This window comes from Macaca nemestrina, chromosome 5 (genome assembly GCF_043159975.1).
Source record: "Macaca nemestrina isolate mMacNem1 chromosome 5, mMacNem.hap1, whole genome shotgun sequence".
Taxonomy (NCBI): Eukaryota; Metazoa; Chordata; class Mammalia; order Primates; family Cercopithecidae; genus Macaca; species Macaca nemestrina.
Window position 1 is genome coordinate 139,065,075 of NC_092129.1, and position 13,540 is coordinate 139,078,614.

The 13,540-nt window shown below is 41.9% G+C and overlaps 2 protein-coding genes across 2 annotated transcripts in view; one reads left to right on the forward strand and one right to left on the reverse strand.

Moving 5' to 3' along the window:
- Positions 1 to 13,540, forward strand: part of LOC105489562 (exportin 5) — a 53,797-nt gene that overhangs the window by 13,002 nt on the left and 27,255 nt on the right. Inside the window, exons 9-16 of the mRNA XM_011754431.2 lie at positions 1,236 to 1,335; positions 2,871 to 2,954; positions 3,576 to 3,701; positions 4,852 to 4,942; positions 6,843 to 6,971; positions 9,620 to 9,750; positions 11,679 to 11,834; positions 13,201 to 13,242. Of these exons, the coding sequence (XP_011752733.1) occupies positions 1,236 to 1,335; positions 2,871 to 2,954; positions 3,576 to 3,701; positions 4,852 to 4,942; positions 6,843 to 6,971; positions 9,620 to 9,750; positions 11,679 to 11,834; positions 13,201 to 13,242 (859 nt within the window). The remainder of the gene's footprint in view (positions 1 to 1,235; positions 1,336 to 2,870; positions 2,955 to 3,575; positions 3,702 to 4,851; positions 4,943 to 6,842; positions 6,972 to 9,619; positions 9,751 to 11,678; positions 11,835 to 13,200; positions 13,243 to 13,540) is intronic.
- The window catches only part of LOC105489564 (RNA polymerase I and III subunit C), a 42,596-nt gene continuing 34,382 nt past the window's right edge, over positions 5,327 to 13,540 (reverse strand). The window contains exons 9-10 of the mRNA XM_071097020.1: positions 8,054 to 8,176; positions 5,327 to 6,962 (exon numbers count right to left, since the gene is read on the reverse strand). Coding sequence (XP_070953121.1) covers positions 6,934 to 6,962; positions 8,054 to 8,176 — 152 coding nt within the window. The 3' untranslated portion in view covers positions 5,327 to 6,933. The remainder of the gene's footprint in view (positions 6,963 to 8,053; positions 8,177 to 13,540) is intronic.

The following is a 13,540-nucleotide window of genomic DNA, read 5'->3' on the forward strand; positions in this document are numbered from 1 at the left end:
AATTTGTGTAAGTACACTCTATGATGTTCAAACGGTGATGAAATCACCTAACGATGCATTTCTCAGTACACATCCCCAGTCATTAAGTGATGCATGACTGTTAGGGCTTCCACGTACTTTCTTCCAGTTGCTCTAGAAAATTCTAAAGCAAGGCCGGGCGCAGTGGTTCATGCCTGTAATCCCCGTACTTTGGGAGGGCAAGCCGTGAAGAATTGCTTGGACCCGGAAGTTCAAGTCTGGGCAACATGGCAAGACCTCATCCCTACAAGAAGTCAAAATAAATTAGCTGGGTATGGTGGCATGCGCCATAGTCCCAGCTACTCAGTAGGCTGGGGTGAGAGGATCCCTTGAAGCCCATTAGTTTGAGGCTACAGTGAGCCATGTTTGAGCCACTGTACTCCAGCCTAGGTGTGACAGTAAGATCCTGTCTCAAAAGGAAAAGAAAAGAAAGAAAATATTAAAGCATTTCTTGATAACATGTTTCTTACCAGGAAGTCATGCAGAACTATATATTGTAAGTAATTGAATCTGTTGCAATACCATCTTTTTGATACTGTTTACTTTTGGTCCCAAGGAGAAATGAAAAGGTGTGAGGGACATATGTTTTACTTAAAATCTGTCACTACCAATTTTAATACACATTTATCATGGCTTCCTTCCCTGTAGAGACTGCAGCACTGTTTTAAGGTATCCTATTAATTAAATGAGTAATGTTTTTTGGGTAGTGACTATTTTTAGGTCCAATTCTTAGTTCCATAGAGATCATGACACTCATACTAAGTGATGTCCCATTTCTGTTTGTTCTGTGGGTCCCATACCACGACCATGGTTCATAAAGCTGTGATTCCAACCCAGGCAGTCAAACTCCAGAGATTGCACTGGACACCATAATACCATTTTGTCCTTCAGTGTTCCTAAAGCCTAGGCCTCGTTTACCCCAAGGCCCTTGGCTTTTACATGATACTCTCCTCCTCCAGAAGACAGCTAATACGGCTGCTGTTCACACTAGTAGTTATTAATTGCTGTTTGTGTGAGTAGTCCTATATCATTTCAGGTCAGGTTTTGCCACCAAATAAGTTTAAAAAATTTTTAAATTGTTAATTTAGCAAAGCTGTTGGAATTCTACTGAATTACAGACCTAACTAAATGACTTGGAGAAATGTGACACAAAGTGATGTTTTTATTACAGCCTTTTTAATTTTGTAGGTGATATAAGGAATTCTCTCATCTTACAGGACTGCTGATGGAGGAGGTTTGGTAGAAAAACACTATGTCTTTCTGAAGAGGCTCTGTCAGGTGTTGTGTGCGCTGGGCAATCAGCTGTGTGCATTGCTGGTGAGCTAGTGCTTGCTTTCTGGAGAGCTTCAAGCCCATTTGGGAAGAGCATTTAGAAACTTATGTTTCAATAAGGGGTTGCAAATGTCATTGATTTTAGCCTGATGGGGCAGTGCCCTACAAGTTATTGCATGATTCTATAGATTAAATTATCTTAATAGAATAGTGTTTGAGTGATCTAAATTTATTTTAACAATAAAATAGCTATACCAACATCAGATATCCACATCTATTATTCCATAAAGTCAATGTTGGTTTCTTGTGAATTTTGGTACTTACAGAACCTTAAGCTGCTGAGTGCTTTATGCTTTTACATTCTGTTAGCCCACGAAACATGGACTTGAATAAAGAACCCTTTTCCCAATCTAAGGGGTGTGTTACTGGATCACAAAAGAAAACTTGAGTCTGAATGACCTGGAAAACCTGCCATCAGAGAAGTATTTAATACTCAGTCTTATAAGTTGGAAGATAGGACATTGGAACAGACATTAGCAATTGATGTTATATCTTTTTGTGCTGGTTTAAATGGTTAGAGAGGATAGTTTCACAGATAGAAACCATTGAGGGGGCCAGGCGCAGTGGCTCATGCCTGTAATCCCAGCATTTTAGGAGGCTGAGGTGGGCAGATCACCTGAGGTCAGGAGTTTGAGACTAACCTGGCCAACATGTTGAAGCCCTGTCTGTACCAAAAATACAAAAATTAGCCAGGCGTGGTGGTGCATGCCTGTTATCCCAGCTACTTGGGACGCTGAGGCAGGTGAATCACTTGAACCCAAGAGGTAGAGGTTGCAGGGAGCCAAGATTGGGCCACTGCACTCCAACCTGAGCAAGAAAGTAAGACTCCATCTAAAAAAAAAAAAAAAAAAAAAGGCCAGGTGCGGTGGCTCACGCCTGTAATCCCAACACTTTGGGAGGCTGAGATGGGCAGATCACGAGGTCAGGAGATCGAGACCATCCTGGCTAACACGGTGAAAACCCGTCTCTACTAAAAGTAAAAGAAATTAGCCGGGCGAGGTGGCGGGCGCCTGTAGTCCCAGCTACACGGGAGGCTGAGGCAGGAGAATGGCGTGAACCCGGGAGGCAGAGCTTGCAGTGAGTGGAGATCGCGCCACTGCACTCCAGCCTGGGCAACAGAGCAAGACTCCGTCTCAAAAAAAAAAAAAAAAAAAAAAACAGAAAGAAAAGAAAAGAAACTATTGAGGGGGTTATTTAATAGGTTGGGACACAGAGATGTGAATAGGTAAGGTCTGAGGAAGTAATACAGACTTTTTTCTTCCTGTAATTTATGAAATGAGTATTTTTTATTTTACTATTTGACCACAGAATGGGTTTTAATGATGATGATTGAGTAGGCAAAGTAACTTTCCTATATTTTAGCCCTTGAAGTGATACCCTTCTTTAGCCAAAAGGAAATACAAAGTCCTTTTAAAACAAAATTTTTGAGGGTTTGATTTCTCTGTTTTTATTACTTCCCTGCTTTTTCTTCTCCTGCTTTTCTCAATCAACACCATTAATATAGTGGTCTTCTCCGACAGGGTGTAGATTCTGATGTAGAAACACCATCAAACTTTGGAAAATACCTGGAATCTTTTCTTGCTTTCACAACCCATCCAAGTCAGGTAAACTTTATACAGGTAACTTCTCAAAATTTCAGTTAGGTGAACCAATATCAAGCACTGTGTCGTGAAATATTATTGTAGATCATGTATAAAATGTGACTCTTCAGGCCTTGGGGAATGACCATAGTGTAATTTCATTAAGAGAATTATTGGCTCTTCTTCCTGAGCCAAATAGTGCACTTGTCTAGGTCAGCAGCTTTTCTCTTTAGGTAATATTCTGATTGTACTCAGTCACATGTGAGGTATGTCCCAGGTGATTTAGTACTAAAGTTATAAAGATTTTTAAAACAAAAGTCTGATTAATTGTTTTATAAAATTAATTTCACTGAGTTCAAAATTGTCCTTCTAATATCACTCTGAGATTCCAGCATCCTTTATTGCAAAGAAAAGAAAGTAGTAAAATTCAGTCCACACTCCAGGTAATTTCCTTGACCCACAGCCTATCTTAATACCATGTGGTCCATAGTGGGTAGTCATTACTGATACATTGCAGTGGAGACAGCTTCAAAGTATTGTACAGATTTATTTATATGAAAAAATGTAGTTGGTAACTGCTAAATAATAATCTGGGTTATATAAAATCCAAATCCTTAGACTGATGTTTTGTTTTTTTCTCTTTAGTTTCTACGCTCTTCAACTCAGATGACTTGGGGAGCCCTCTTCAGGCATGAAATCCTGTCCCGTGATCCTTTGCTATTAGCAATAATACCAAAATATCTCCGTGCTTCCATGACTAACTTGGTCAAGGTATATAATGGGACTCTAAATGTGGAATGTAGGTGTATACACATAATAAGACTTTGAGGCTGGGCGCAATGGCTCACACCTGTAATCCCAGCTCTATGGAAGGCTGAGGCAGGAGGATCACTTGAGCCCAGGAGTTGAAGACCAGCCTATGCAACATGGCAAAACCTCGTCTCTACTAAAATACAAAAAAATTAGCAGAGCATGGTGGTATGCACCTGTAGCCCCAGCTACTGGGGAGGCTAAGGTGGGAGGATCACCTGAGCTTGGGAAGTTGAGGCTGCAGTGAGCTGAGATCACACCACTGTACTCCAGCCTAGGCGATGAGAGTGAGACCCTGTCTCGGGGGAAACATAAAAAAGACTGATGGGCATTATTAACAGCCCTTTCTTCATCACTAAGATTCCTTTATTGGACATATTTTCTTATTCCTCAGGAAGAAATCAGTCCTTACTGGTTATTATAACCGCTCTTCCATATGAGAGTACTTATATATCGTAAGTATTGGGCTAGGTGCTAGGGCAAGAGCAGTGACCATACATACATTCTGCTTTTTAACCCCAGAATTGCTATTTATCTGTTTTTATGATGATTGAGTAGGCAAAGTAACTTTCCTATATTTTAGCCGTTGAAGTGATGCCTTTCTTTAGCCAAAAGGAAATTCAAAGTCCTTTTAAAACAAAGGGGCTTTGTAAACAAGGCCTTTTTAAAACAAAAGGCCGCACCGGTCACACTGTGTTCTTGTTTTCTGCCTTGGTCTTCAATACTTTTTTGAATGAAACATACAAAGTTCTACAAGTTTATTCTCAGTGTTCAGTATTTGAGGCAAGTAGCTCTCAATTCTTTCTTCTTTACTACATACTGAATTATCATTTTTTCTTGGGACTCTAAAAGAATTCAAGAATTTAATTCTCCCTGAGGAACTTGGAGGATGGTATCAACTAAAAGTATTCTCTTTCTGCTACTGAGGAATACTGGAACTGGGAACAAACTGTGGACCTGTGATAGAACTGAAGTGGTTATTTACCATACAATATCTCATGCAAACCCTTAACTCTTAAAATAAATTAAAAGTGCTTGAACTCCTGAAGCTTAAATACTCTTTCAGTGGGTCCATTTTCATCCCCTACCCCTATTACCTTTCTCTTTCCAGATGGGCTTTCCTTCTAAAACAGACAGCCCTAGCTGTGAATATTCTCGATTTGATTTTGATAGCGATGAGGACTTCAATGCTTTCTTCAACTGTAAGTGATGTTGGCCTTGGATTTCTCTCAACAGTCTCAGAATGGCATCTAGTATTATGATTCATGGTGCGTGATGTTTGGGGTTTTTACGAAAGATCCCCAAATCTGGATAGCAGCCTACTTATTAAGCCCTAGTTTCCCATTGCAGAAGAATGCTGGGGCTGTATTCCAGGCATAATGTTTTGTTTTACACCACAAACCCCCAAAGCACTTGGACATTGATGTTTAGGGACAGTAACCATACTTAAGATGTTCTTGACTTTTTTTCATACTTAGGATTAAATACCATCTTACCTTATGGTTCTTTGTTTCCCCAAAAAAGTGGAAAAATCCATTTTATTCTAATATTCTCGTTCTGTTCTGTTCTGTGTTTTCTGTGCCTTATTTCCTTTTTTTTTTTTTTTTTTTTTTTTTTTGAGATGGAGTTTTGCTCTTGTTGCCCAGGCTGGAGTGCAATGGCACGATCTCAGCTCACCACAACCTCCACCTTCTGGGTTCAAGCGATTCTCCTGCCTCAGCCTCCTGAATAGCTGGGACTACAGGCACATGCCACCATGCCCAGCTAATTTTTGGGTTTTTAGTAGAGACGGGGTTTCACTGTGTTAGCCAGGATGGTTTCAATCTCCTGACCTCGTGATCCACCTGCCTCGGCTTCCTAAAGTGCTGGAATTACAGGCATAAGCCACCACACCCAGCCTGTTTTGTTTTTTTGTTTTGTTTGTTTTTGTTTTTTTTTTTTTTGAGACAGAGTCTTGCTCTGTCGCCCAGGCTGGAGTGCAGTGAAACTCTCGGCTCACTGCAACCTCTGTCTCTGGGGTTCAGGCGATTCTCCTGCCTCACCCTCCCGAGTAACTGGGATTATAGGCATGCCCCACCATGCCCAGCTAATTTTATTTTTAGTAGAGATGGGGTTTCATCATGTTGACCAGGCTGGTCTCGAACTCCCGACCTCAGGTGATTCACCCGCCTCAGCCTCCCAAAATGCTGGATTACAGGCGTGAGTCACCATACCCCGCCTTCATTTCTTTTTATTGCCAATATTTCATTGTATGGATATGCCACATTTACTCATTTATTCGTCTGTTGATGGACATTTGAGTTATTTCCATTTTTTGGCTATTACAAATAATGCTGCTATGAACATTTATATACAAGGTTTTGTGTAGACATAAGTTTTTGTTTCTCTTAGATATATAAGTAGGAGGAGAATTGCTGGATAATATGGCAATAGCATGTTTAATATTTTCAGGAACTGCCAGGCTGTTTCCCACAGCAGCTGCACCATTTTTTATTACCACCAATCTGATTTACTTTTTAAAATTTTTATTTTATTTTATTTTATTTTGAGACATGGTCCCACTCTGTTGTCCAGGCAGGAGTGGTGCTGCAATCATGGCTCACTACAATCTTGACCTCCCTGGGCTCAGCTGATCCTCCTGCCTCACCCTCCCAAGTTGCTGGGACTGTAGGTGCATGCCACCACACCTGGCTAATTTTTGTATTTTTTGGTAGAGACTGGATCTCACTGTATTGCCCAAACTGGTTTTGGACTCTTGGGCACAAGCAGTCTGCCCACCTTGGCCTCCTAAAGTGCTAGGGTTTCAGACGTGAGCTACCGCGCCCAACCCTGATTTCCTTTTAATTCCAACAGAAATGAGAGACTAAGTTTAGTTTGCCACTTACAGGATCTAGTTGGTAATACAGCTTCCAGAGATCATTTATTTTTAAAAAATTCTGGATTCATTAATAAAGTTTTATTGATTATTACATGCAAAGCACAAGTCTGCAAAACAGTTCTTTTGAATGCTTTTCCCCTAGGGTGGTAAATTAATAAACATTAAGTACCTATTTTATACCAGTTGTTGATTCCTGTCTTTCCCTTGGCATTTTCCCTTGGCAGCCTCCCGAGCCCAGCAAGGAGAGGTGATGAGGTTGGCATGTCGTTTGGATCCCAAAACTAGCTTCCAGATGGCTGGGGAGTGGCTAAAGTATCAACTATCAACTTTTCTTGATGCTGGTTCTGTGAATTGTAAGTTTTTTTCATTACTGAATGTTAGTGAAATGTTAAGACAGTATCACAACTATATATAGGAAATGAGCCTGAGCCACACACACATCAGAACGATGTACTAATACTAGTCAGAAATAGCTTTGCTCACTGCCTAATTCTATCTTGGAGAGGGAGCGTTTTCATTGGCTCACACAAAAAAAGCAGATGACACATTTTAAATTTAAGTTAGGGTAAAACCATGTCCTTATCAGTTTTGCCATCATTTTCCATTTCTAACAGAATCAACCAATTATTTACTGTTGATTTTATTTGCTTCACTTAAGGCACCAACTTAACAAATTGCATGCCTAGACCTAACTTCAAAACTTTTCAGCCAAATTCTTGCATAGCAGTATTCCTGAATTCAGAAAGGATCTCCCATTAGACATAACAGGAATAATACAGGGACTTCTCATATCACTCAGCCACCCCAAAGCTTTCGGGAAATTATACTTTACATAAAATCAAAATAATCCCCCTCTACCCAAATGTCTCAGCCAGTTAACTTCTCTGTACTCCATATGTTTTGTCTGTCATCTTAATGCATGCTATATGTGTGTGACAGTATTAATAAAGCAAAAAGGCTGGGCGCAGTGGCTCACACCTATAATCCCAGCACTTTGTGGGGCTGAGGCGGGCAGATCACCTGAGGTCGAGAGTTTGACACCAACCTGACAACCTTGGAGAAACCCTGTCTCTACTAAAAACACAAAAAATTACGGCCGGGCGCGGTGGCTCAAGCCTGTAATCCCAGCACTTTGGGAGGCCGAGACGGGCAGATCACGAGGTCAGGAGATCGAGACCATCCTGGCTAACACGGTGAAACCCCGTCTCTGCTAAAAAAAATACAAAAAACTAGCCGGGCGTGGTGGCGGGCGCCTGTAGTCCCAGCTACTCGGGAGGCTGAGGCAGGAGAATGGCGTGAACCCGGGAGGCGGAGCTTGCAGTGAGCCGAGATCGCGCCACTGCACTCCAGCCTGGGCGGCAGAGCCAGACTCTGTCTCAAAAAAAAAAAAAAAAAAAAAAAACCACAAAAAATTAGCTGGCGTGGTGGTGCATACCTGTAATCCCAGCTACTCGGGAGGCTGAGGTAGGAGAATCGCTTGAACCCAGGAGGTGTAAGTTGCGGTGAGCTGAGATGGTGCCATTGTACTCCAGCCTGGGCAACGAGAGCAAAACTCCATCTCAAAAAAAAAAAGAGAAAAAAAAGGGGCGAATTAACTAGTGCACGTCACTGCTTTAGAAAAGCACCATACTACTGGCTGACATTTGAGGGATTTAACATTCAGTTGCATTTACAGTTGGCTCTGAAGTTCTCTGATATTTGGTAACTTGAAAGGTTGAAGAAGCCCAAATGTGTTGCACCAAGATGAAACTAGTAAATAGGACTGCGCTGTATGTAAGCAAGAAAAGCAATTGGTAAATCTTAGGCCGGGCAGGGTGGCCCACAGCTGTAATCCTAGCACTTCGGGAGGCTGAGGCTGGGGATCATCTGAGATCAGGAGTTCGAGACCAACCTGGCCAACATGGCAAAACCCTGTCTCTACTAAAAATAAAAAATTAGCTGGGTGTGGTGGCAGGCCCCTATAATCCTAGCTACTCGGGAGGCTGAGGCAGGAGAATCACTTGAACCCAGGAGGTGGAGGTTTCAGTGTTCCAAGATCAAGACTGTGCCACTACACTCCAGCCTGGGCGACAAAGCGGGACTCCATCTCAAAAAAAAAAAAAAAGCGGCTGGGCGCAGTGGCTCATGCCTATAATCCCAGCACTTTGGGAGGCTGAGGTGGGTGGATTACGAGGTCAGGAGTTCAAGACCAGCCTGGCCAGGATGGTGAAACCCCGTCTATACTAAAAAAAAAAAAAATACACAAAAATTAGCCGGGCACAGTGGCAGGCGACTGTAATCCCAGCTACTTGGGAGGCTGAGGCGGAAAATTGCTTGAACCTGGGAGGCTGAGGTTGCAGTGAGCTGAGATCTCGTCACTGCCCTCCAGCCTGGGCGACAGAGTGCGACTCCATCTCAAGCAAACAAAAAAAGAAAAGTAATTGGCAAATCTTTTTGCTTGTGCCTTGCTATTTGAGTGGTGTGCTATGGTAATATTTGCAAACTTAAAGGGTGGCATCCTTCTCTAGACATAACCCTTCAGGTTGTCATGAGGCTATTGGATGTGAAGCAGTGTTTTGTGTATTATATTGTTTCCTTATTGGGAAGATTCTCTATGGTCTCAATTTTGATTATTTAGATTCTCATGGAAAAGATTATAAAGGGGGAGGAGGGGAGAAACTAATTCATGTTTATCAAGTGCGTACTAATGGGCCAGGCAATGTTTTCGATGTTCACCTGTGTATTCTCATTCATTACTCAAAATGGTTTTACTCTAAGGCTCATAGAGGTGAATTCAGACTGCTCATTGTTAGAGGAGGAGGCATGGTAGGAACCTTCACCTACCTCACTGCTTTCAGCGCACATCATCTTTTCTTTGCCCAAGCTGAGACGGGTTAGATTACCCTGCTCCTTCAATCATGAAATTCTCAGGTGTTCTCTAAAGCTCCATTGTCTCTCTGTGTCTTCTGTGATCTTTCAATGCTGATATTTGTGTGTGTGTGTGTGTGTGTGTGTTTTAAAGCTTGTTCTGCAGCCGGAACTGGAGAAGGAAGCCTCTGTTCTGTCTTCTCACCTTCATTCGTGCAGTGGGAAGCCATGACTCTTTTTTTGGAAAGTGTTATCACCCAGATGTTTCGAACGCTAGATAGAGAAGTAAGTAATTATTTCCCATGCTGACTGCATGATTGTTTTGACCTTTTTCTTTTATTTTCTCTTTCTTTTTTGAGACACGATCTCTCTCTGTTGCTCAGGCTGAAATGCAGTGGCACAATCATAGCTCTCTGTAACCTCCAACTCCTGGGCTCAAGCAATTCTCCTACCTCAGGCTCCTGAGGATCTAGGACTACAGTCACGTGCCACCACACCTGGCTAATTTATAATAGAAATGGAGTCTGTGTTGCCCAGGCTGATCTCAAACTCCTGGCCTCAAGCGATCCTCCTGCCTTGGCCTCCCAAGGTGCTGAGATTTCAGGCATGACCCACAACACCTGGCCAGTTTTGATCTTTTTTTAACTGGTAGTAGAATAGGAAGATCTACGGATGTACGTCTTACAGAAAAGGAAGCAGATTTAGAGAGGCTAAATAGCACACTCAAGTTCAAACAGCTAATTAAATGGCAAAGCTGGGACCAAAACTCAGGTCTTTCTAACTCTAAGCCCTACCACATTTAGTATACATTTTAAGTACCACACTGCTTTAGAATACTGTAGGCCACCAGTATAGTGGCCACCTGTAGGTCTGAAAAGGAGGGTATGCACAGAGAGCCTCGACTGATAGGTAAAATCATATTTCTTAAAGTGGGCAGATGAGGATTTACTAAATTATAGAGAAATAGACAAAAGATATAATCCGATAATGTATACAGGAGAACCTAAAGTAGCTGATAAGCCGGGCACAGTGGCTCATGCCTGTAATCCCAACACTTTGAGAGGCCAAGGCGGGCAGATCACTTGAGTTCAGGAGTTCCAGACCAGCCTGGCCAACATGGTGAAACCTTGTCTCTACTAAAAATACAAAAATTAACTGAGCATGCTGGTGCACGTCTGTAATCCCAGCTACTTGGGAGGCTGAGGTACGGGAATCACTTGAACCCAGGAGGCAGAGGCTGCAGTGAGCCAAGATCACGCCAGTGCACTCCAGCCTGCGTGACAGTGAGATTCTGTCTCAAAAAAAAAAAAAAAAGGGTGGGGCGCAGTGGCTCAGGTCTGTAATCCCAGCACTTTGGGAGGCTAAGCTGGGTGGATCACCTGAGGTCAGGAGTTCCAGATCAGCCTGGCCAACATGGCGAAACCCTGTCTGTACTAAAAATACAAAAATTAGCCGAGCGAGCATGGTGGTGGGTGCCTGTAATCCCAGCTACTCAGGAGGCTGAGGCAGGAGAATCAATTTGAACCCGGGAGGTGGAGGTTGCAGTGAGCTGAGATCGTGCCATTGCACTGGGCAACCAAGTGTGATATATAAAGTAGCTGATAAATCTGAAAAACATTCAGCCTCATGATCAATTGAAGAAATACAAACTTTAAAAGGTTTTAGGGAATAATATACTGCTGAGAAGATGGTAAGAAGGGCACACACAGCTGAGTTCACACTTGTAATCCCAACACTTTGGGAGGCCAAGTTGGGAGGAATGTTTGAACCCAGGAGTTTGAGACCAGTCTGGACAATATAGTGAGACCTCATCTCTACTAAAAATTAAAAAAAATTAGCCATGCATGGTGGTGTGCGCCAATAGTCCCACCTACTTGGGAGGCTGAGGCTGCAGGATCACTTGAAACCAGGAATTTGAGACCAGCCTGGTCGATATAGCAACACTTCTACAACTTCTTTACAAAAATTTTTAAAAGCATCCAGGCATGGTGGTGCCCGCCTGTAGTCCTAGCTACTCAGGAGTCTAAGGCAGGAGGATCCCTTGAGCTCAAGAGTTTGAGGTTATAGTGAGCAATGATTGTGCCACTGCGCACTCCAGCCTAGGTGACAGAATGAGACCCTGTCTCTTTAAAAGATGAAAAGAAAATGTAGCCAAATGGTTATTTCTGAGTGGAGGCAGTCATGTCAACCTCTGTTTTATGTCTTTGTTACAGGAAATTCCTGTTAATGATGGAATAGAGCTATTGCAGATGGTTCTGAACTTTGATACCAAGGATCCCCTCATCCTATCCTGCGTCCTTACCAATGTCTCTGCACTCTTTCCATTTGTCACCTATAGACCAGAGTTCCTGCCCCAGGTCTTCTCTAAGGTATAAAGTCCATCTCCTTTGTAAATTTTATTTTGACATTTCTAAGTTAATTTTTATTTATTTTATTTTTTGGAGACAGGATCTTGCTACATTTCCCAGGCTGGACTCAAACTCCTAGTCTCAAGGGATCCTCACACCTCAGCCTTCTGAGTAGCTGAGACTACAAGCATGCACAACCACGCCTGGCCTAAGCTAATTATCTTTGTAACTATTTTTGAAATTATGTGAGGCAAACTAATAAACACAGCTATTTATTCATTTATTAAATATCTACTCAGTACTTATTGTGGATCAGGCACCATGCTAGTGCCTCACTCTTTAGGAACACTCTGGGAAGAAAGGCACAAAAACAGTTAATGTTACCTATATGGCATTGCAATGAAGACTTGTATAAAGGAGAGTATTAGAGTGTGCTGTCGGGCTGGGAGGGGATTTATGAGAGGAAGGAACACTTTCTAGGTTTCCAGTTCAGTTGACTAGGTGAGTGATAGATCCACTACCTGAGTCAGAATACCAGATCAGGAAGGAGAACGGGGGTAAAGAAGAGAAGGCAGTGAGTATTTTGGAATACTGTGTTTGATGAATATGTAGAACATCTTTGTGGAGACCTCTCACAATAAATTGGCTATTTGAGGTTGAAGATCTAGACTCTAGAAAGTAACGAGATAAAATTAAAGCATCATCATCATAGAAGTCCCACAACTAAAAGTGAAGTCTTACTGAAGTGATGATGTATGTAGAGTTAGACATGTGAGTCAAGCAAGGAACCTAGTGAATTGCCATCATTGGAGGAGTGGAGAAAAAAATGAGAAGCTCCCACAGAAGGAAAAAGAGCCAGAGAAATGAAGAAAATGTATCACAAGACCAGTAGAACTTCAGAAAAGTAGGCTCATTTGTTGCAAATTCTTTGAGTTGGAGAATGTTCAGTGAGTTTCTTGACTACACCCTCATCTGAGTTTAATTCCATAATAGTGGCCAAGGAAGCAGTCTTATTTCATTGGAATGAGGAGTAAATGGGAAGTAATGAAATGGAATCAAGGGGACAGATCATACAACTTTTGATAAAAAGAAGAGAGAGGGGTTTCCATAGCCACGTACTTGGGTGATAGCATGAATTGTTCTGGGATCCTATTGTAAAATGTTTTGATGGTAAAATTGTGACTCCGATGACTCTTGTAGAGGTATCTGAGAAAATGGACAATATGAATAAGCTTATGCCTATAGTCCCAGCTACTCAGAAGGCTAAAGCAGGAGAATCAGTTGAGTCCAGGAATTCAAGGCTAGTCTGGGCAACATAGCAAGATCTCATCTCTAAAACAAATAAACAAACAAATAATGAGTGACCTTTTTTCCTCCTCTCCCCTAGCTATTTTCATCTGTCACTTTTGAAACTGTTGAAGAAAGTAAGGTAAGACCATTAATTAAGCCAATAGATTCTAATTTCTTGAGTACAAATGTATGAATACCTGATACTCAGTTTATATTTTTATATAAATGGGAGGGGGTAGTAAAGGTGGTAGATTATCATATGATACGGTGTTTTGCCCTAGAGACACTATAGGGCATACAGGAAACATGGATTCTCGGTGGCTATAAATGTTACTCCATTTTACTCTTAGGGTTGTGAAAAATCTTTGTGAACTTGCCCTTGACTGAGATACTTACATGATTCTATGCAGCACCTGTATATTATATCAAAAGTAGCT